The sequence below is a fragment of the Cinclus cinclus genome, chromosome Z (assembly GCF_963662255.1).
Source record: "Cinclus cinclus chromosome Z, bCinCin1.1, whole genome shotgun sequence".
Classification (NCBI taxonomy): Eukaryota; Metazoa; Chordata; class Aves; order Passeriformes; family Cinclidae; genus Cinclus; species Cinclus cinclus.
In genome coordinates this window covers 52700188-52724772 of record NC_085084.1, presented here as the reverse complement: position 1 = coordinate 52724772, position 24585 = coordinate 52700188, and the positions used below count along the sequence as shown (strand labels likewise).

General features: G+C 35.9%; 1 protein-coding gene across 1 annotated transcript in view; it reads right to left on the bottom strand.

Annotated features, from left to right (window-relative positions):
* Nucleotides 1-24585, bottom strand: part of BNC2 (basonuclin zinc finger protein 2) — a 229122-nt gene that overhangs the window by 89063 nt on the left and 115474 nt on the right. The window contains exons 2-3 of the mRNA XM_062513347.1: nucleotides 22891-22993; nucleotides 7492-7727 (exon numbers count right to left, since the gene is read on the bottom strand). Coding sequence (XP_062369331.1) covers nucleotides 7492-7727; nucleotides 22891-22993 — 339 coding nt within the window. The remainder of the gene's footprint in view (nucleotides 1-7491; nucleotides 7728-22890; nucleotides 22994-24585) is intronic.

Genomic DNA, 24585 nt, shown 5'->3' with positions numbered 1-24585 from the left:
ACCAAAAGCATCAGAGAGGTGTTAGTCAAGATAGTGCAGATACAGAGAAAACTGAAAGTACTTCACACTATAGAAAAAGTGGCATTGCTTTGCTCAAGCACACAACAATACTTTCCGCTGGCTCAGCAGTCCTGCTTTGTTTCTTATCTTCCTTTTCAGTCTTTTAAGGTTTATTTGAGCTTTTCCCACCCTCTGTTTAGGGAAAAGATGAAATAGTCACACCTAGATTAGAACAGCTGAGAATACAAAAGAGGAAGGGGCATAGAAGGGAATCTCTGTTCCACAGAAATGTAGGGGAGTCATACTAAACTGACACACACAGGAGAAAAGAAACTCTTCCAGAGTTTCAAATATTAGTATACAATGATGCCGTGGGAGGAATAGAACACTCAGGAGATGCACATCTAATAGATACTTTTAATCTTTTTATGCTAAAGAGGCAAAATCAGAGAACAAGGGGAAGTGAAACTAAGGTGAGGCTGAAGGGAAGATAAATAAAAAAGAGGGGAAAATGGGTTGCAATGACAAAAGAATATGGAAGCTCAAGTGAAAAGAGGGGGAGAAAGGAGCAGAGAGGCTCAAAGAACAAGAAATAGGCAGAGCATGTACAAAAGAGACACCTTTAAATCCCGTGCGTACTGCAGGACTAGATGTCTGGATAAATGTTACCCAGCTTTGAGTCTTGGTTGCTCTGAGGGCCACTGTTGAAAAACATCAGAACTAAAGAATACAAATGACTATTAACAATAACTAGGAGGCAGAAAAGAAAACACAAGACAGAATTGTATCTAACAAATCTGAAAAAAGTGCACTAATCTGTAAAGGGGTAAGTCTCTTCATTATCAAGTAATTAAATGTGGGCGGCAGTTATGGGTAACACAAACTTGTATGTAATAGACTTAACGTTGTACTTCGGCTTTATTAAAATCTTTACCAGATAACTTCTTAACCATTATCTGCATCAGTTTTACAAGGTTTTGTTGTTGTTGTTTGTTTTTTTGTTTTTTGTTTTTTAATAAAGAAGGCACACTACTCATAAAGGGATGGAAACACTAAGTGACTGCTTCTTAGAAGACATGTAAATCCTTCAGTGGTCACAGGTAGAAGAGTGTAAAGTATTAATTAAGGTATTGGCAAATAGACCAATGAGGAAGCAATGTAATAAAATAAATACAAAACCTTCACAAATTATCTTTATTATTCATATGTGCAATTGTTAATTAACACTTTCTGTACTGCAACAGTCAACTTTTTTCTTTTTTTTCAAAATTTAGTTGCCTATTTATCTTAATTTTCTTAAACAAATAATATAGCATACCAACATTTTAATGGTGTTCTTGTTGTGAAAGAAAAAAACAGTAAAGTCACCTGACAGCACTTAGGAAAAAAACAAAAGAAAACCTGACAGAAATTTTGTGTGACTCATGATTATAGATAGCAGACTACATTGAATTTAGAGTATAATATCATCACTATAGCAACCTGACCCTCCATGTCTACCTTGCAAAAGCTGGTATCAGAGCTTCCTGTTATTTGTTTTCTTTCTAATGTTCTTTATGCTTAAGCATCGAAGGCTGTTTGACAAGCTGTTAAATGAAATAGTCTTTGCACTTGGGTTCTACACCAGAAGTTCAAAGATCTTAAAAGGTAAATAATTTCAGACAGAAAAGCTAAGACTCTATAAAGTCTCTAAAAGAGGTTAGAGAGCAACAGAACATATCTTCTGAAATCCTCCACAGACAAGCTAGTGGTGAGCAATATTTAATTTTAAGAATATTAAAGCAATTTCTATCTGCGCATAAGGTTAATATTTAGAAGGTGAAGGGCTAAGGGATTACTTTGAGAAAGAAATTAGGAATGATATCATTAAAGATGGTAGTTTCTTTCTGTGGCCTCTATACAAATATTTTCACTTAATCTGGATGTAAAAATAGTATGCATAAACAAACTAGTGGTGGTAAACTACTACAGAAACCAAATTACCCATACTACCAAGAGAAACTATGTTTTACAAAAATTTTAGAAACTGTCAAATACAACCGACAATATCAGTTATATATATGCTGATACATATATATCAATATATGTGAACATGTAGTTTGACTATTCATATAGGTATTTCTTCTTTTAAAATGTCAGAACTCACTTACTGAAACACTGCTATGTACTTAATAATTTCAATGAGTTTGTTTTAGTTAATGGGATTTTTTTTTAAAACATCTAAAACTGCCTGCACCTCCCCAGTTTCTGCCCTGAACCATGTATACCTTCTGAGAGCATACCTTCATAGCTGACTTCTTGCTTAACAGTTTCTTCCAGACTACAGAACAAAGACAACAATGGAAGACTAGAGTTATTTTCCCAAAGCAGAAAATTATATCTAATAATTTTGAATTTCATAATTTTTCAGCACTGACTTTGCTATGGAAAAGAACTTCATTTAGGATTAGTGACTGATCATGCAACATCCAGTATATGAACTTTTGTGATTGAGTCTTCCTTTGGACCTCTAAAATACCCATAGTCTTCCAGCTGGCTTCAGTTTTGACTTCGTTCTGAGTTTTTTATTTTTTTTAAATTTCTCATGGCTGTGAACTGCACCAGAGAGTCTGGCAGCTTAGCTGCCACTGGCAGCTAAGTGGCTCATAGGCTCATAGATGATTATGAGCCACTGAATAATCTACTTTTTTCGAGAGCATGATTATAAGAATGGGACTCTTAGGTCTATACCATTTTTGCCAATTCTGCCAATGTTCTGTTCTGTGACCCTGCTTCCTTCTTTGTATTGTAAAGACAATATATATTTTCCTCTTTTACACTAAGAGAGTACAACAATTTGACTGCAAAATAGTTGAATAAGTGTTGAGCTATTACTCAAAGATCTTTTCACAGAGTCAGTTTATGTCCTCTAAGATGTAATCACATGTCCTGTCTTCTGCAGCTGGACCAGCATAAGAACTGAATGCCCCAGCTGTTCACTGCTAGTGGCATAATTGCTCTCCAGCCCTTTCCTCTCAGAATAATGACAGTTAACTTGCACATGTTTAGGAGGAGGATTTTTCTAACCTGGTTTGTTTAGAGGGAATTTGGCTAGGGAGCAATTACACATGTAGCTACACTAGCAAATGGATGGGGTAAAGTATTCTCCACAACCCTGTGATCTCTGGTGGATCATAGAACAGCTGGCAAAGTTACCTCTTCTCTCAGCTTAGCTGGAATTAAACCAGAGTCGGAGACTCACAGTTGAGCTGTTCTTTACATTAAAAGTAGCACCATTCAAATCCACAGAGCCACTAGCCACATACATGTCTTTGAGTAGCATGTGCAGTAGCTGACCCAAAACACCCACTGCTTTTGACAAAAATAATTTATTTTCATGTAAAAGACAGGTGAAGTTAGATCTTCGCAGAAGAGAAAATTTAAGGCTCACTAACCACATACAGGTTGACATCAAGTAGAGTAAATTAGCTTCATGAGATAGAAAAAACAACCTGAAATCGGAAGCACTCTGAATTCCTATGGAGAAAACAGAAACCGGAATGTTCCTCTATGCCATGAAGTTTTTTTGAGGATCAGTTCTAAAGATAAGAAAACACCTCCTCTGCTAAAACATTAATCCTGTGACAGTCTGATGAGATTGGGTACCAAATTGTCACTAACATTTCATTCATATGCATCTGTTCACTAGAAACTTGAACTTTATTGCATGGAGGCCAGAGAACCTTGCCAGGCCTTAATGCCTTTCAACCATTACTGGCAATAATGTGAAAATTGTCAATACTGGCAAAAATGTGAAAGGCGGTGTTATCAAATTACCTCTGCGGCTTCAGAGGTCCTTGACTTCCTGTGCTCTATTAATGCATCAACTGAATGAAGGCATAAATAGTTCATTTTTCTCTGCCCATTGCTTTTTAATTTGCTATTTGGAAACATTATTAGTCAAAATGAGGTATTACAAAGGTATTACAAATAATCACATCCACTTTGCAGCACTAATAAACAACTGTTTTTATCTTGTTTCTTCTGTGGAGCAACAATGAGCTTTTTCTCAAAAGTTACAAGGAAAAAGTTGTGAGGTTTGCATGGGGATTGTTAGTTTGGTTGGTTGTTGAGGTTATTTTGGTTGGTTGGTTGAGGAAATCATCTGACAATAGTAATTTATTTTGAGTGGATATATCTACCCTACCCTTCAAAAATTTCTTTATTTAGAGAAAATGGTAAAATGTTTTAACACTTCCATCCTGTTGAGGACATATTCAGCCCAGGAGGAAGTGTTAGACCATCCCAAAGCACGAAACTCCAGTTTTGTTCCAGCTTTACAAATCTCTTGCACAGTGGCTAATTAATGAACATTGGAACTTGAACCTGGATAAAATATTCTGGAATCTGCTACAACCATCACCTCTTTCTACTCTGTTACTTCTCTTAATCCTTGCTACTAAGCTTCCTGTTTTTCCTCCTCTGAGGAAAAAAATGGGAGAACAGTGTTATACATGATTCTGTAAAGTTGCAAGTGTAAATATTTTTACTAGATTATGCTTCTCTAACTACCCTACCATAGCAAACTTTTGCCTATGGATATGTATTTCTGTATTTTATATACAATGAGTATTCATGACTGTATGATAAATTTACTGGCATTGACTGGAATTAGGTGATAACAGATGGATTTTGACAGACAAGTTACAAGGAACTGTAATTACTGACTGAGAGTCAGATGCTCCTCCATTCACTGCATGATAGCCTATCAACAATCCCATAGTTTGTGATACTCTGGATGATTTGTTTTGGTACTTGATACTTTAGATATTCCTGTACCATGCTTGCAACGTTTCATTTGGAGCATTCTGTATGTAATATCTGAGTCTGAAAGCCCCAAACAATTATTTGAAAAATTTCAGTCTATTAAGATAAGCTTCATGGAACAACATCTTTTGCTCAAAGGAGACATTACCTGTATGCACTTTTACTGTGCTAGTGTTACTACACATTTCCTTTGAAATTTCTCTGTGTACCCCTCTTTTCCTTTAGAACAGATACTTTCAATTTTTGAAAGCTATTTCAAAATTTTTGATTTTGAAATATTTTGAGCTATTTTTGAAGAAGAAATTTTTATTATCATAGATTTAATTAATTTTCCCCATGTTTTTCTGCATGTGTGTTTTACTAAGAATTTTCCTTGTCTGCCATATACTGAGTTTTCTAGCTTTAATTGAAACAAAATGCAGGTTTTGCCTAGAGAGTCTGTGGAGATATTCAAAAGCCATCCAGACATGGTCTTGGATCAACAGTTCTAGGTGGCCCTGCTTGGACAGAAGGTTTGGACAAGATGACCTACCTTCTAACCTTGACCAGTATGTGATTCTTTGAAATTAGGCAGCTAAATTAACAGGGATGCTCGACTACACACCTATCATAGGTCTTCATTCACTCATTAAGAAAATACACAGTCGAGTGCTAATGAAGTCAATATGTGGCAAGTCTGGAACAGCTGCCCTTAACTTTCACTGATAATTGTTCCCATTTAAATGGCATAATATTCAATATACTGTTGCTGAACACAGTAATGGTGAAATTCATGCCTTGGGGGCTACAATGTGACTGAGTTTTAGCCAGATAAACTGAACTGTGACCTAATGGGGTATTACAGGCCTTTACACCTTTCAGATGCATAGGTCACAATCTCAGTCTGTATAAACATCTAGGTAATTATATTGCAAGCCATTCTTGCATATATTGAGATCATTCCAAAAGATAGTTAAAACAAAATCAATATGAGCATGATTCAATGGCCTTTAAAACAAGAAAACTACTGACTTCAGTCAGTCTTCTTGTCTGCAACAGACACAGAATTACATTCCATGCTTGTAATATATTACCCCAATTATAAATCACATTTAATAACCAGCAGATTTCTAATATTATATCTTTAAAATGATGTATTTTTTACATGTATTCCTTTACAAATCGAATTTCTTCAGCCCTCTAGATCAGTACAATTCAGAATCCAGGACTCCAAAATATGATTCAATAAGCATATAATGACAGCATATAATGCATATGCTTATAATACATATCTCTGTGGTTATCTCTCATGTATCCATCTTAATTATATATAATATATAAAATTTATACATATATAACCATACATTTATATCATAAAAACATCATAGATATCTACTGTACAAATATGATGGATATATCCTTATATATTAATTTTAAACTGGTAATGGAAAAAAATGATTCTGTTCTATTTGAATAGGTGTGACATTAACCTTTACAAAACAGATGCCTGAGAGAATCTTGAAACAATTAAACAGCTCCATTTCATGCATGTCCTAACAAGAATAAAAAAATTTAATTGTTAAAGTATAAACCTTTTTAGTACTCTGTCTCTAGGACTGTTTTACAATTCAGTACCTTTTTCTGTGAAAACCCCAAATATAGAGCATTTAAGAAAACATTTACAAGCACAGAAGGTGAAGTGTTCCACAGAATCACATAAAGCTAATTTGCTTCTTTCTCACAAAGTACAGAAAGCTGAAGAGTAGTTCCTTTACTCTAAAAAATAGAGTAAGAATTTCTCAGTGCAGGTATAATTCCCATATTTTCAAAAAGTCCTATGCATGCTACCATTGCCTATGAAAGTAAAGCAATAAGTCAGCAACCAAAATTTTCAAAATTTTTTAGGCAGTTCCACTTCAATAACTGGAAGAATTCTAGATGATGAAGAGCTCCTACAAAGCCAGTATCAATTAAGATAATTCAGAAGTATGTACTATTAGGTTATTAACCAGAAATAGTCTTACAAAATGTAAAAATTCACTTTGGAACTCGACAGATTATGAATTTTTTCAAATAAACAGCTATATATATATTTATGACCATACTCAGAAAGCAAGCCTGTCCATTTGTCTGTTAAACATATTTTCTTTCTGATTGTGTATTTTACCTAATCTTCATGCAATAATTTATTTAAAGTTATGTTTCAAAAATACTCCCATAAAAAGGATTTTCCTGTTTATACATTAGGATACTTTCCAATATAATTATGATCACAGACCCCATTTCATCTATACATTTTTAGATATCTTTCTAAAGAAGGAAAGAAAAGATGACAGAGCTGCTGACTTGCATCTTAGTTTCCCGAGTCAAACAGTAGCCCTTGAAAACTTGCCAGCTGCCTTTGACGGCCAGATCATGCTTGCAGGTAACTAACCTCAGTATTTGCAGTATTTAAGGCATTTCCTACAATAAACATAAGCAAGTACAAATAAATACTATGGTATGAAGACACCTGTATTTTTTTAGATTAGGAAAAATTGAATATTTTGTTTTGCCAACACCATGAATTTAGTTAGGCTTCAACATGCCAGACTAAATTCACTTCATATCCTTCTACATCTTTAGGTGCACTATCACTATATCCATACATCAGCAACAAAAAATTAGTTAACTGGGTTTGAAAGCATGTTTTGCTTTATTTCCTACCTGAAGAATGTAGCCTCGAACATAGTCTCGAAGTGTCCAGCCTAAGCCATGTAGAATATGCAACACCTCTTCTTGCTTCAGTACACTGAAGAGTCGGTCAAGCAGTATCTTCAGTCTCACAGGCACAGCCTGAGTACCGTAGAGCATCAGGCTGCTGATGTCAAACACAACATTGGACTGCACAATCTCCACTTGGGTTGGGTGGTAGAGGTGTTGAGTACTAAGTTTGTCCAAGGCTGAAAGAAAAAGGGTCAAGTATAAGGAAAGAGCAAAGAAAAGACAAGAAACCGTTCAAAAGAGTCAACACCACATTTGGCAGTTACACTTATTTTCCAGAGAAATATCACCTGGATGATTCCTAGAAACATAGAGTCACAGAATAGTTTGTTTGGGAAGAACCTTTAAAGATCAGCTAGTCCATTCCCCTGCCATGGGCAGGGACATCTTCAACTAGATCAGGTTGCTCAAAGCCTCAATCCCACCTGATCTTGAACATTTTCATAGGGGTGGGGCATCTACTTACTCATTGGACAACTACTCCAACACCTCAACATTTTTGGAAAAAATCTCCTTTATATATAATCTAAATCTACTCTCCTCTCCTCTCCTCTCCTCTTTTCAGCTTAAAGCCATTTCCTCTTGTCCAATCACTATATGCCCTTGTCAAAAGTCTCTTCCCAGCCTTTTGGTAGGCCCCCTTTCAATACTGAAAGCCCGCTAAGATTGCCAAGGAAACTTACCCAGACTTCTTTTCAACTTTTTCCCTGGCTGAAGGATCCCAACTCTCCCAGCCTTCCCTCTGATCACCTTGGTGGTCTCCTCTGGACTTGCTCCAACAGGTGCGTATCTTTCCTGTGCTGAGAACCCCAGAGCTGGGGTCCTACTACACCTGGTGGAGTTTCACCAGAGGGGAGTAGAAGGACAGGATCATCTACCACACTCTGGTAGCTGGCAATGCTGCTTTTGATGTAGCCCAGGGCTTGGTTGGCTTTCTGGGCTGCAGGTGCACATTGTTGAGTCATGTTCAGCTTTTCAGCCACTGCAGTTCCCCAGGTCCTTCTTGGAAGCGCTACTCTCAAATTCATCTCTCAGTGTCATGCTTGGGATTGCCCTGACCCAGGTGAAGCACCTTGGCTTTTTTGAACCTCATGAAGTTTTTATGGGTCCGCTACCTCAAGCTTGTTCAGGTCCCCCTGTGTGACATCCTGTCCTTCTGGTGTGTCAACTGCACTACTCAGCTTGGTGTCATCTGCAAACTTGCTGATGGCCTCACTATGTCATTGGTGAAAATATTTAACAGTACTGGTTCCAGTATGGACTCCTGATGGATGCCAGTCATCACTAAATCACCTTTTTCACAGATGCAGTTCAAAACAACCCTAGTTTCCAAAGGTCACAAGTAATTTCAATTGCTATGGCAGAAGAGTTCTCAGGAGATACTCAGATACTACAATACTCATAATTCAAGAGAAATTTATGATTAACTAGTAACCCAGACTGAAGGAGTGCTGAATTGAATGGGACAGTTAAAGGTTTGATACTTAATCTCTAGAGGAAAAAAATAAAACAGATACTCCCCAAACTCCAACCTTTTAAACATGTTAAAACTAAGTCCCCTGATTTACCAAAAATTTGATCCTGAATTCACTGCTACTAGAACTGGCTAGTTCTTGTCAGTTCTTTATGAATTCAATGTTATTCACTGTGATTTGAACAACTTAGAGATAAGGGAAATTCGTACCCCCTTGTGAAGTTAAAAAATATAGAATTGCATAAGACATCAGGCATTTTACTGAGTATCAATGTTTAAATTTAATTTTATTTCTACTTTATGAACTATGTTGCAGCACCCAAGCTTCTCACTGCTTTTCATATCAAAATTTCTGAGCATTTAAATAATCTTATAGGGACTTCTCCTGTACTTGGTTTCTTTTTGCCTTATGGTCACTAGAGAGTTCATGTACTCTTGATAAATTGCTTTCTCACATCCAGAGCACTAAGGCCCTTATCATTTATTTGCTGGCTTCATTCAACACGTTTACTCCAAGGACTAGTATTGTCAGAGAGTTCTGGTTTCCTCGTAGTTCATTTTTTGCAACTGAATTGTCTAATCTTTCCTACTCTAGTAGGTAAATCAGCTTTGAATAAATAGCTTTAAATGTGAATTTAACATTCAAACAAAATAAGAAATTGGCAAGCCTAGGGTCTTCAGTCCTATGCCTCTCCACAGGACATTTATACTGCAAAACATGAAGAGTGGGATGTTTTTCTTCCAAAAGCTCTTCTTACAAAGTACTTCACCTAGGTAGGCTTCATGATGTGGAACTAATGTTTTTTACCAGGTCTAATGAACGAGATTGACAGGTTAAATACTGCCCTGCCTTTCCCTCCACCCCTCAATTTTATGTATGATCTTTTTCTAATATGGTTATTTTGCTATTCCCATAATAGATATGTCTGATTATTCTTGGCTAGAAAAGTCAAGAAAATTGATACTATTATTCTGAAGGTTGGGCAGTATGTGTGGTGATATGTATATATGTATACCTGAGGGACTGATCGAACATTTAGGGGTAAAACAAAGTTACTTTTTTTTCCAATACTGGCATTACTCACAATAGGAATAGTGTAATACTAGTTTCAAATAGATACCCTCTAAGAACACCTTCTAACAGACTATTGAAATTATTGAGCAGATCTGGATCACGCTGGACTTTTCAACTTCAGTCTTACCGAATGAGAATAGGGTTCAAAGATACTACCTGCCTTCTCTAACTTCACGCAAATTTAGACCAGAACCAAGACATGAATGGACATTTTCTGAACACTTTTTAATGACTGAATCATACTGTATTTCCAATATATCCTAATATTTGGTTTTGTTTCTCTCTTCTTAACAGTAAATAGCATGCCTACAGTGAGGAAAAACAAGTTCTTCCATCTAAAGAAAACTTGTCATGCTGAGGATGTTAAAATCATTATTCTACTGTGGTCTAAGTGAGAATGACTTAGTACATCTTTATCTAAGGATTATTGGGTGTATTACAGATGTAATAGCTTTTAATTTCTCTAACAATGAGATTACAAAACTCTGTGAACATATACCCACTTCAGGTAAGGTGACCACTCTGAGGAGGATAATAGATTTGGAAAGGTTGAGGTGGAATGAAAGAGGGGAAAAAGAAATAAATTTTTTAAAATAACTAAGCACACTCTTTGACCAGGTGATAGAAATTTTTTGCATTCTAACCTATACTATTCCATTCAACTGCAGCATTATCTATAGACATCTGCTTCTCAAGACACACACACACACACAAACACACGCACGCACGCACACAGAGAGACACTAATTAGCATGATATTGGAACAGCCTTCCAAGTGACAATGATATTATCTCCAATTTTGTTTTGTGGCCTTATTATGCATATTATGTTATAAACAAGCAGTGAATTTTATCCTTCTCAAGTACAAGTCAAGACATACAACAAAATGTGGAATTTATAGCACAACAAAACATACACTATTGCATGGGTGTATAAGAACACTTGCTAGCTAAAGACAAAACTACTGATATATGAAAATAAAAGTGTTGAAAATGAAACTAAAAGAAACACAGTTGTATTCACATGGGAAATAACTATACTGTAAGATTCTGAAATTCTTTCTGAACATTAACTGTTGATACCTCCTTTAAATTATCAGAAGGATGAAAATTCTCACTCTAACTTGTAATTTATAAAAATGTTGTGTTTCTTTAAAAGCTTGCTAAGGATGTAGCTGATGGAGAGAATTTTTGTAATACTTCTCATTTCTCCTCTGGTACCCTTAGTGAGCTAATGCCAGTGTTCTAGGTGATTCAAGAGGTTATTTATGTTGATAGACACTTTTTCAGGCAAGAGGTACAGAAGGACCTATCTAGTTGGTTTTCTTTAAGAAAAGGAATATTAGATGTAGCCTTCATGACAAGTTTCTGATTCTTGTCAAATCTGAGTAAATAGCTGTATTCTGCTGTCCTGAATTGCCCATATAATTTCATATGGTTAACACATTCCTTCCTCATCGCTTTCTGTTCTAAACTATTGTTTTAATTTATACATGCTAATGAGCAATAAACTGTTTTACAGGTGAACAACAGTATCTGCAGTAGTTTGTGATTTCATAAGCACTTAGGAGCTTTCAAGATTAAATGTGTTATACAAAAAAAATGTGCTCTATCATACCTGAAAAATGACATAAACAGATGTCTTTATTAAGAAGTTATCAGTGACTGAATATCACAAAGCACACATTAAAAGTCCCTTCCTGGTGCAGCATGAGCTATTACTCATACTTTGCACAGTTCCAGTGGGATCAAAAGTTCACCCATATGTGTTTGAGACATATTAGTTGTAATCTTTTCCAAAACCTTGACTATGATGGGATCAGTTACGTACTTAAACTAAGAAAGGTACCTTTTCTTAACAGTGCAATTTAATTCTTAGCACTGCCCTGAGAGTCAGTCTGATATTCATTAATTCAGTATGCGTGAAACGGTGTTCTCTGATACAGGAAGAAGAGATTTAACTAATCTTAAAATCACATACCTGCTGAGAAATCAACATTTTCATGGGATGGCCTAAAAATGCCCTTGTGTTTTATTCTGACAACACTCAGTCAAATAATATTTTTGTGGTGAATTCCCAATTTCAACTACTCGTTTTAGAAATTTAAACTGTGGTGGGGTACAGAAAGGATTTTTTTTGTGTAGAGTTTATTAAAGAACACTGCCCTCAAAAATGAAAAATTACTAACTGGATAATTAATACAGGAATTAGGAACATTTCAGCACTGCTTTTCCTATTCTGAAGTATCAACTATGCGCCATAATAACTGAGAACATTTTTACTGGAAGGGACGAAAAATGACCATCTAATCCAACTACCTGAGCACTCCAAGACTAATCATCTGTTAAACCATATCGAGGGGGTTGTCCAAATACCTCTGGAACAGGGAGTGTCTTGGGGTATTGACCACCTCTTTAGGAAATCTGTGGTTTGATCACCCCTCCCATTAAAGAAGTGTTTCCTAATGTCAAGACTGATCCTACTCATGTTGGCTTATTCACTCTTTAGCTTCTTGAATAGCAAACAATATCCCACAGATTTTAGAAAGATTCTGCTCAGTATAATCTGAAATGTCAAAAGAGCTTTGAAATTGTTTCAATGCCAATCTTCATATTACAGCCTGCAGTATTCTTATTAAGTAATATTTCAGAAAAAACCTGTTTGGATATCTTTGCAATAAATCAATGAACAAACTTTTACTTTTGTGTTCCATTTGTGGTTTTTTTGGTTGTTTTTTAAATATAATAAAATAAGGAGTGGAGATGTACCTTATTTATATTTTATTGGAGTTTTGAGACTCTCTAATTCAAATGAAAATTAGTTGAAAGGATACATTAAAATAAGGCACAATTTCTTCTTCAATTTATCAAAAGACAGAAAACAAAAGATTTTTCATTTCATCTATACTGTGTCCAGTTCACAGGCTCAGCTCTGCAAATTTACTCATTGCCCTTAGACCCATTCCTTCCCAATATGCAGTGAAAAAGGTCAACCAAATTAAAAGCCATGCTTCTGAGCAGATTCCATTTTTGCTAAGTAAAAGAAATACAAATATGCAGTGATGAATTTTGTACTTTAGAGATCTCACATTATTTTTTGAATAGCTACAATAAAAGCATGACATTTTGCCTTTACTGAATAGAAAAGAATTTTAAATATCCCAGTTTTAAAGCAATTGGAGTTGTAAATACACTTACCTCTTACTAATCTCCTGATCCTAGATAGGTATTTTATTAACCTAAGGATGAAAAGGTCTAGTGAAATCTTTAGGCTAATTTTCCTGGCTGTGTATCTCAGAACACCACAGAAAAGAGTCTATCGGTTGCAATAGAGCATTATGGATCTCATTCTGTTTCAATTTTAGTTTTGGGCTCTCCAATATAACTTCTCTGGATTTTCTGGCATACTCTCTAGCCAGTTTCCCCACTTGCCAAAGGGGAATACTTTTGGAGCACACACATAGATACAAATGTGCATACAAATGATGATACAAAATTTTACAACCATCATCTTCTTTCTAGATTACAAGATTTTTTTCATGAACAGGAAGATTTAAAAAATGCAACAAAGAGCTTACCAGACACTTTTGAAATCTAATTAAGTGGGCCAAGTTTTGCAGCAAAAGAAACTAAAATTAGAAGACAGATTAAAAATATAATATCAACATAAAATTTTTCCATCATACTGTTGCAGCAATAGTGTGTCGAGTGTGGTAAAACAGATACAGTATTATTACTGGCAGTTGAGCGCTGTAATTTACTCTTGATTTTAGTGGTGAACATGAACAACATCATAATTTCAGAGTTCAAGATTTTCTTCTTTTTCATCAAACATAGGAAAAAAAGTAAAAAATCCTTAGTAATGACAAAAACGCTAGAGGGACCAGTTACTACAACCAAAAGAGATGGTCAAAACTAGCCTCCCTCAGTATGTAGATTTAATACCACCTCAGACATGATGTAATGTGGTGCATTTTGAAGGCAGAAAAAAATTGCTCCTCAAAAATATCATTCTTAGAAAGTGACTTTCTATGAAAAATTTTCAGTATCTGTTGAACAACTCAAATATTTTCATGGTGTAAAAAAATTATCCTATTCAGTCCTGCAGCAAGAGAGTAGGGGACATGAATGTGTGAACATTCTGGATCAGTCTGAGTACGTATTTCAGCTACAACATGACATCGTTTGGTATTCTCTTTTTCACCTCTCTCTTCACCACTTTTGCAATTTATTCCATGTAGAAGAGAAATGTTCACTAAGAAAAAAATCATGGAAGGAGAGTAAGGAAAGAAATTCTGATTCATAGGCAAAACCATTTTTTTGTAATGCCTTTTATTGTACTTAAGAGCTAATAATGCAAACCACTTGCCAAATGCACTGAGTCTCTGACAGAGGGACACATATGTGATCTGCTAATTTACAGCTTGCATGTACAGATGTTCACACTTAGTAAAAGGCTTCTTAATAGCATTTTAAAATTAAACATGTGTTGATAATAGGTGTTCCAAACCCAAACAACACAGCAACTAAACCGATATATGTTTTCATGCCTCACCATGCCTCATGCTCTAACAAAAAACCCCCCAGCACTTTAGTTGCATGTACACAAAATAAATGTTATTAAAAAAAGACTGAATGAAAACTTTCATTAATTTTTCTGTCTATGATCTGATTCCAAGTTAAAATATCTAGAATGCTACTAGGTTTATGTAGCCGAAAGGAGAACCACAGTTTGTTCACAGACATTGCTTGCTGTCTGCAATTTTTTATCCCTTCACAAAACTTTGAACCCCATCCAGCTTTGACACACTGCCTCTTCAGTTAATAACTATCAAGTTTCCCCTTGTCTCCTGTCTACTTTTCTTTGAGGCAATTGCGCACTCAGCACCCCGAGATAATAACACACATCTATAAGATAAAAGCAATGGCATTAATGTAATTGTCTGCCTTTCTCTCTTTAGCCTAATCTTTTTTTTCTTTCAGTTTTGACTGCCTCTGTGACACCTGTTTTTGTCTCCTCTGATCCTACGACAGGTTTTCCGCTGACAAGGTTTTTGCCTGACAGAGATTCTGCCAGACAAGAACATAATAAAATATGAAGAACTGCTTGTCAGAGTTTCTGCCAATGCTCAAATGAAACGGGGGGGGGGGGGAGGGAGGGGGGGGCACAAAAAAAAGGAATCCTGACCTTTTTTTTTTTTAAAGGGGCCCTATACGAGTTGCTTTTGGCCTGTCAGGAAAACAGCCTCCCTTGCCAATTCCTGCAAGCCAAACAGGTGTCTTCCTTTATGTTTCCTTTCTGTAGAAAAACATTTTTCTTTGATAGTAGACAACATGACTGCAAAGATAAAAAAAGGACCAGAAAAGAGCCCCAGATGCTTTCTCCCAGAAATTTAGGTTAGATGTAGTTCATGTAGTGGTACCTCAAAAGCATGTCTTTGATCCAGAATTTGCCATCTGAATTAATAACGAAAATTAAATGACAGGCTTTTCCTCCCCACTTATTTTTCACAACAAATGTGGTCAAAGGAACATGTTTTAAAGGACCTTCATCCCAAATTCTCAGAAAAATATCTGGACCAGAAATTTCCTGCATGGGCATACTGTAGGAATGAAGACACTTGACTATTGGGATTAAGGTAGGGAAGATGAGACAGAGCCCCTTGTGTGGGCTTTGGACCTTGTAGTGTTATCCATCAGTATGTGCATTGGTGCATGTATAAAAGAGGACTTCAGCTGATTAGTCTGATGATTAGTGATGGAGAAACACAGGTAGATTAATCATATGAGCATTCCAACACATAGCTGCTTTTGCATGTGCGGGTATCAGCAGTCTCCTCTGCTGCAGACAGCAGCTATGGATCATGGTGTCACAGTCCTCAGTGCAAAAATTTTGCCCGCCAGCTGGGATGCTGAGTCCAGGGGTTCAGAATCCCTACTAAAGCTCAGGCCTGGACCTTTGTTCCCCTCCTATACTACACTGTAGTTGTGTCTGGCTGTAGTCCTGTCTTCTAGATTACTTCAGACTCATGTTCCAGCCTGGTCTTCTATCCCATCTTTGGCCCCACCTTCTTTTTGTTCCTGATTGAAACCTGTATGTGGACCCTTAACCTGACTATATTCCCTTCCCATGCCTGAGACTGTCAAAGGACACAGTTTCTCATCCAGTCTACCCTGGTCAGACCTTAAGGAACTGCGCTAATGGTGCAGGCATGGTCAGTGTTCTCATTGCCTTTGACCACTGGCTCAGAACTTTTGGTTGGACAATCCACTTTTGTTGCTCCTTGACATATAGATAAATGATGTTGTTGTTAAAATCTACAATCTGGAATGGAAGATGTTAAATAAATAATCCCTTTCTATTACTTGAACTTTTCTGTCTCTTGTCTCCAAAGCTAAATGTCCCCATCCTATCAGCCATTAACACCTTCTTAAAACTATTCTCTCCCTTAATAATTGTAAGATGGAGTTTAATATGTATCCTAATCATCCTAACATCATTTGGTTGACATACTATACACAGCAAAACATAAGCATATTTGGGAGTGCTGGACTGTGGTCTGTATTTGGAAGATTTCCATCTTAATCCTAATGCACCTCAATTCCATTAACTGTGATTCACAGTTTTACAGAAATTCTAGGTCAGAAGGGATTTCTACAGATTGTCTGGTGTAGTCTTCTAATGAAAAGAAGGCCTTAGATTAGCTGGCTCTCCCAAGATGTGTCTTTTATATTTAAAGGGGGGTGGGGGGTAGGAGGGTCAATTCCACCTCTTTTCAGGCATCCTATTCCATCTTTTGTGTAGCCTTGAAAACTGTAATGAAAATGCAATAGGCACTGCTCACCTGATAATATCATTCTGTTCGAATGGTGTCACAGCTGTATTTCACAAAGGCAAGCCAAGACTATGGTGGTGTTTCAGTTTAGGGTGTAACTCTGGTACAAGCCTATGAAATACTCTCCCACATGTGCTAAACAACCTCAGTTTTTCCAGGAAAACCTGCTTAAGATTGCTGACAGCTGAAGGTGTTCAGACCCTGGGAGGACTGATTCATAAAACTAGTTCTACCATTCATACACATCAATCTTACCCATCCTGATTCATGTACTCTGACCACTTCTACTCTTGTTAAATATACTTAAGAAAAATTAGAATACAATTAGAAAAGTCACTGAGACTCATGTAGTACATTTCTTGTATTATCTTTTCTCTTTCTAAAATCCAGATGGAAATGGGATAATTGAGTAACACTATTGTCTGCTAAATTAATCTGGGATAAGTGTCCTCATAATGTCATAATGTTATAGCTCAAAATGAAATTCCTCTTAGTAGGCAAAAAAAGTTTCTTCCTTTCAATTTTACATTTGCAAAAGAGAAAGCTGAGGTAAAGCTACCCACTGTATTATCATTTAAACATCTGAAAGCAGTATGAATTTTTTATTCTTGCAGTCAAATCCCATTTTAACATTATGAAGCTATATGGAATGAAGTAGTAGGGTTTGTTTCATTTAGAGCTGTTTCAATTTGTGTTCTGCTTAACCTAGTGAACTCTAGTTAATTAGGATGTTCCTATAAACAATTAAGCTTCTTGTAGGATCGTTAAGAAGATATAAAAATTTATGATGTAATAAACTGTAATAAAATTATAAAGTGGTTAGCACATCACAGCAATTCATGTGCCGCAGCATAGGTGTTAAAAGAGACAAGTAAGCAGGTCCTGTCACCTAAACATCCTGAAGTGGATGCATATTGCAGAAGTCCACCATTGCTTCCCCACAAATCTGTGGGTGATTTGAACTCTCATGACTCACAGAATTTATCCCGCTCATTTGGGAATTAAACAGTAACTACTAGACAGTCTTTTGCCCCCAGTCTGAAGCTACACCATGTAGCAAATTTGTTATCATCACAAAGGGCTCAAGATCATGGATTTCACTGACTACCTTTCCTAAAAGAAGCTTCCACTGTGACTGGGAAGAAGAATTCCAGGTGCTAATTTAAAGTCATTCCTGGAATAGCCTTTGCTCCATCTTGCACACAGTGAGTCTATTTGTTTCCTTATGGATTTTCCTGTTTAGAAAAAAGGGTAAGACATCATCACTTGAGACATCTTCTAGAATTTTGTCCCATGGCATTGGGTGTAGTAAATGAGATTAAACCTTCTCTGTAAAATGCAAATTCATGCAATGCAAAAATGATGGGCACCCAAATGACAATATCTTGCACTTTATGAAATAATTTTAGCCTAAATGTCTGTGGGCATTTTATAGCTAATCAAGGGCAATCATCAATTTTAAAAGTGCGGCAAGTTGTCAATTAATATCTGATTATATTAATGACAATTCTGTGAAAGCATAAAGTGTGATTATTAATTTTAAAGTTTTTCAGAAAAAAAAATGTTTAAAATGAGAAAAGATTTAACTTTTAGTAGTGAATATAGGCCAAAGCAGCAGAAACAGGCACTGTATTTCAGAATGGGTCATGGCCTGCTTAGGGCTTACCAGATACTCAGTCAGTCCTTAGCTGAATGCTTAATGCCTGGTCAGCTATCATCTCACGTGACCATGTCCAAAGGACATTGGCTTATTCAAACCCAGGAGTGTAAACCAATGAAGCTGGGTAGAAGCAGAAAAGTCTAACTTCTTCCTGACTGAGTTAAGAGGTCCTGGGGATGGCAGGGAGGAAGAGAAAAAGTGCATAAAACTGAACACATTCCCAGGGAAATCCAAGGAGGTACAAGCATGAGCATACGTAGAGACTGTGTTTTACCCCTCGGGAAAACATTATTTGAAACCTGAGGGTGTTACATTTGCATGAGGATTAAATCTTGACCATACTGTTGTGTATCAGCTAAATACAAGGATGAAAAAAGAAGGCTTCTTATCTGTTCTTGGGGCATCTAAGCATTGGGTTTTTTTCTGCCACTTCTGTCTCATAAATTTTTGAAACAATATTATTTGTTTTGGATGCCCTAATATCTGGATTTGGTTTCATCACAACTTGAGTTGCACTAAGGGTGATACCAGACTAATGCAAAGCAAAGACTACATCACACTATTCCCACCCATGAGGCAGGCTTTAAAAGCTGGTCAGATACTGGGTAGCAGTGCCCCCAAGAAAACAGAGTGCATTTTCTCTGTGCTGTATTGGCTGCTTTGGAAAGTCCTGCTGAAACGAAACATAAAGGAATGGCATAGGCAGAATGGAGGGCACTTTAAAAAGTATTTACCAGTAATGAAGGTTAATCTTGTAAGGTTCCTGGAAGCAACTCAGTAATGAAATATATGCCTCCACCTTCAGGGTTAAAAGAAAGTTATAACAGATGGATTAAAATGATCTTGTGAGTAAAAGACAGGAAAAGCCAGACTACACCTAAAGGAGTTTTACTTGAAAAATAATAAAAAGTTAGCTTTCATTATCAATGAGCTGCAGAGAATTACTTTGCTAAAAATCTGAAAATAATTTATAAAAAAAATTATTTTCTCAAGTAATTTCAAAGCAATTCAAATAATTAAATAAATTGGACAGAAGGAAACAACCATGTTTGATATCATAAATTGTGATGATTTTTTATATCCTATCAAACCATACAGAAATAGCCCAATTATTTTATTAGACAACTATAATTACATTTCTCTCTTCTTTTCTTTTCTTTTTTTTTTTAAATTTACACTCTGCTTAAAAGTATCCGTTTTTAAGTAAAGAACAACATGGCAATTCTGCCAGATTTTAGAGAGACTCTAAGACCAGTGACATGTTTTAATTTTGTTTCATTTTGTTAGGGATTATCTTTGACTTTGCAAACCTAGATTTCTTTCACTTAATATCTTTGAACTGAGACAAATACAGGAATTCAAATTAATTATATTTGAACATAGCACTCATTCCCATCTCATTCCCATACAGCTCGCATTTAAATTCTAAACCTTTCTAGATCAAGTACTTTCAGAAACCTCAGGGTAGAGGAAGAGATGTGATTTCTGAAATTTTCCACAGCATTCTTCTGTTTCTTTTCTTTATTTATTTTCATCTATCCTTCTTTTCTTTAGTTTTCATTTCAGGTTTCTTTTACCTGACAATTTCATGACCTACCATGCAGAAATTCAGAAAACTCAACCATTCTAAATGAAGTAGTCACAGTCATGTTATGCATCTGACTCTATGATATTCTCCATTTTCTAATGGAGGTTGTTTCCATTCTTAGTCTCATTAAGAGCAACCTAGCACTTGCATTGTATAAATACTAGCATAGTACCAGAAAACTTCCTTTACAAGGTGAAATTTTAACCCACATGGCAACACTCTGAGTCACCTCAGCACGTTATTTTGGGCCAAAACAGTTATGAGATTAAGATTGTACTTGATTGATACTACATTAGGTCTTTTGATCTATTGGATAAGGTATAATAAGGGTGTATCTGCTAGCAGTATGATAGTTATTCTGACATCAATGACAAGTACAAATGGCTAAATGCAAAGTCAATGAAATCAACATCTTTTTCCTGCAGACTTGCTCAATTTCTTTCCTCATAGGGTGAGATACTTCAACTAGAGGAAGTGCATGGCAAATAGAGTGCAGTTTTTTTCATTATTTTCAATGGAGTTTCAGTGATTTTTGTGCTAAAGAGAGCAAAATACGATGAGTAAAATTTGACTATTGAGATTTCAATGAGGTTTTGTTTTCCATATGGACTATACAAAGTATTGCTGACATAAAAAAAAAAAGTCAAGACAGACTTTATCTGTTTTACTGCTTAAAGTTTAAGAGATGGCTTACCCAATTTAAACAATTTAATTTTTGGGTTGGAAAACTGGAAAATAAAACACCACCCAACCTGACAGTAAGAAGGCCAGGCTTTAGCTAAAAACAAATGAAAACAGTCTAGTCACCGAAATTCCTTAAAACACTCTGAGATTCATCCTGCTCTCTGTGATGCACAGCTGTATGTGATAATGCTGTTATGCTCTGTGCAGATTTTGGCTTTGGCCTTAAAAACACTGATGGTAGGATTGTCACTATAGTACAGGAGTCAAACTTTGCTAAGCCAAACTTTCAAAACCAGAAACGTTTATCTGGCCACAAAAGTACTTTCCAATGTATCTGTTAACGTAGTTGCAATCCTACATTTGGCAGCTCCAGACAGGTGTATCTGAACTGGTAGGAAACCTTTTTTTCAAGATGAGTACAGCTTATTTTAGATGAGTGAGGGAAAACATGAGAAAGATGATGGAAGCAGGAGAGAAGAAAACAGGCCAGTAGTTGCTAAGTTCAATAGTACAGTGGTGCCTGTATGCCCTTTCTTCCTTCCTCAAAAAATTCCAATATTTTAAATGGCAGCTATTAAAATGAATTAACTCCACACAGATTAGTCAAGTACAGAATGAATAAACTGCAGTTCTAAGCTATTTTATTGATCTATTCAGTTAATTATGATTCTAGGTTATCAGAACTGAAAAACACAGTACTTCCTGTTAGAAAAACCTATTCTTTGATAGTTGCATTCAGTAAAGGCCTAAAGGAGCTGAGTTGAAATTCATTAATAAAAATCATAAGGAAACCCTTTAATTAAAGCAAAAGGAAATAAATACTCTTTGCATTCAAGGAACAACTTCTGAAAGCACTGTGCTAATGGTTTTAAAGTAAAAGACTTCTGAACTGCAACCTGATTTTAGTAATTTTGAAATCCAGGTGCTACAGTGCAGTGAATTGATCTGTCTCCTGAATGCTACCCCCAAAATCCTCAAAAAAGCTAAGATCAAGAACTGAAGCAGATACATCATCTCCAGAAAATAATTTACAAGACCATGCTTGATGTATATGAAACATATATTTGACTTTCACTGACACAAAATGTAATATTCTAGATGAATGTACCCAAAGTGCACAAAAAAAAAATAGAAAGAGCATTATTCACTTGGCACAATAGCAAAATAAACACTTCCTAATACCTGTATTAAGTTTTCTGTTTGGAATATTAAGCACTCAGGTATGGGAACAGGTGGTGTATCCCAGTTCTTCCACACATATAGTAATCTTTCTCTTCCCCCTCCAACCCCTCCCTATTTTTCTTTCATTAAATCATTTTAGGTATCCTCCTTTTTTGCCTTCTAAAGGTGTAAACCGCTCTCTCCTGCTCTCTCATGCTAATTTAGTAATGACTATCAAGAAAAAAATCCCTTCCAAGAATATGCGGTAGAAAAAGATAAATAAAATTAAATGTATTTATGTGAATTTTTATGCCTTTCATGCCTAATCTGGGAATTCTAATCCTTCCTTTATTAAGATACTTAAACATGGGAGGAGACGTTCAACTCAAAAATCACATATGCACACTTTCTTTGCCATACAGGATACACTCTCAACATGTGAGATCTGAATGTTTAACACTGGTAAATTTGAATTTCCATTTGGGCCCCAAGAGTTATTGGCAGATGCCTCTTTGCAATACAAGCTCTGCTGTGCAACCATAATGTAAACTTTTTGCCTTTCTGTTAAACCCTACTAGAACTAGATTATTTTCTGGAGGCTAGAATATTCTTTTGAGCAGTACAGAAGCTTTTGAACTCCAGTGGTACTTGAAGCTTTTGCCAGGATAACAGACTTTTTCATCCGACAAATTACTGTGAAAAAAGCATGTCCATGCTTAAACATGCCCAAACTCAGACTGTGCACACAAACAGGTACCACTATTGCCTGTATCAAAACAGTTCTCATTATTTAAAGAAATTGGTGGAATATATTGGTGAAGATGGAAAGAATTGAAAAAACACCCCCAGAACAGACATTTCTTACCATGTGCCACCCAGCCATGTTTACACTGATCACAGGTTCTCAGGTTAATCTTTCCTGGCTGAAAACATTCACATGTGCAATTTACCAGTGTACAGCGGATGGCCTGGAAAAAGAAACAGAAAACATGTGTTAATGTATTTCTTCCTGCTTGTACAAATTTGCTGTGATGGCTAGAATGATATGAACTGTATAGCAAAACCCAGCCTCCTAACACTCAAAGCCTTGCTCCTTTTCCAAGTAGAAGTTAATTTTCTTTCAAAAACATATATTAGCATGTCCCATGGAGATGAATACGTTCATAAAATTTTTCTGAGATTTGCTCTATTTTCTTCAAGAAAAAAAAAAAAAAAGGATGGTAGGATGAGGATGCTGTAAGTGTTCTATAAATATTCTGGTTTTACATTAACTTTGTGAAGAAAGAAAGTTACTAGTAATGTCTTACTATAGGAGCACACCAGTTTCAAATCCAGATAAAAATTAGGAACAAAAACATATGAAAAGGAAAACTACAAATATATTCCCCCTGCCTCCATGGAATCCAAAGGTTATTTTTGAATTTCCTTTTTGGGGTTCACCTAAGACATAACTACGCTGCAAAAAGAAGTAATGGATTTCATCTGTTCCCAAAACAAATAATCAAGGTACAAGAATATGACCAATTCAAAAACAAATAATCAAGGTACAAGAATATGACCGATTCAAAAAGCATCCTGTAACTTGCCTTTGCGTCTCCCACTTTCTCCAATACCTATGAATAGCCTTTTACCTCATAAAACTCTTCAATTGTTAAACATGTATTTCTCTGTTTCCAAGTAGCAATGGTAAAACTCCATGCAGAGATCTTAAGTTTCCTTAATAATACAACTTTCTTAATAATAGACTTTCTCACCTTCCATTTTAGGCCTTGAAAAATTACACAGGTTTACTTTGACAAGGGCTAGTTACAGCCACAGAAAAGTGAATATAAATTGAATGAGACTCTTTCTAATGTAACAACATATGTTTTTAAATAGTGTAGAAGATGACCTGTGCACTTCAAACTGCTACTAATAAATTTATGGCATGCATTTAGATGCAATTTGCATGGAGATTTCTGAGATAGAGAGGCTTATTCTGATCATTCACAGATTAACAATCTACTGTAACTACCAGAGCTGCCAGGAAAAGATATCTCTATAGATTTAGATGCGATCAATGATTACTTGGGGGTTAAGGTGGGGGAAGGGTGCTTGGTATGCATTGCCACAGAGATACTGAAGAATTATGAAGACTCTTGCCTTTTCTGAAGAATTAATACACACACTCACACATATTTTCCATAAAAAAAATATCTTAACTGCAATAACGTTCAAAAAAATACATTCAGCATTAATTTGGCCTGGATAAGCTCCTTGGCTGCTGAAAATGTTAAAGCCCCAGAATTATTTTAAATGGTTGGTCCCTTTACTTATTTATCTGCATCATACATAAATGCAAAGACATTTATAGTTCATGGATATATTTAATATCTGTATTTCTCTGACAAATTTCTGTTACAAGAGTCCTTTATTCCTCTTATCCTATCTGCTCCTTTACAACCTTTTGCTCTCAAAAACCTAGTGGGGAAAAAAAATCCTGTTCTATTATGCTTGACACTTCAGGGCCTCAGTCCCAATGTCACCTGTCCAATTACTCAGTAGCCAGGTTATAAAACAC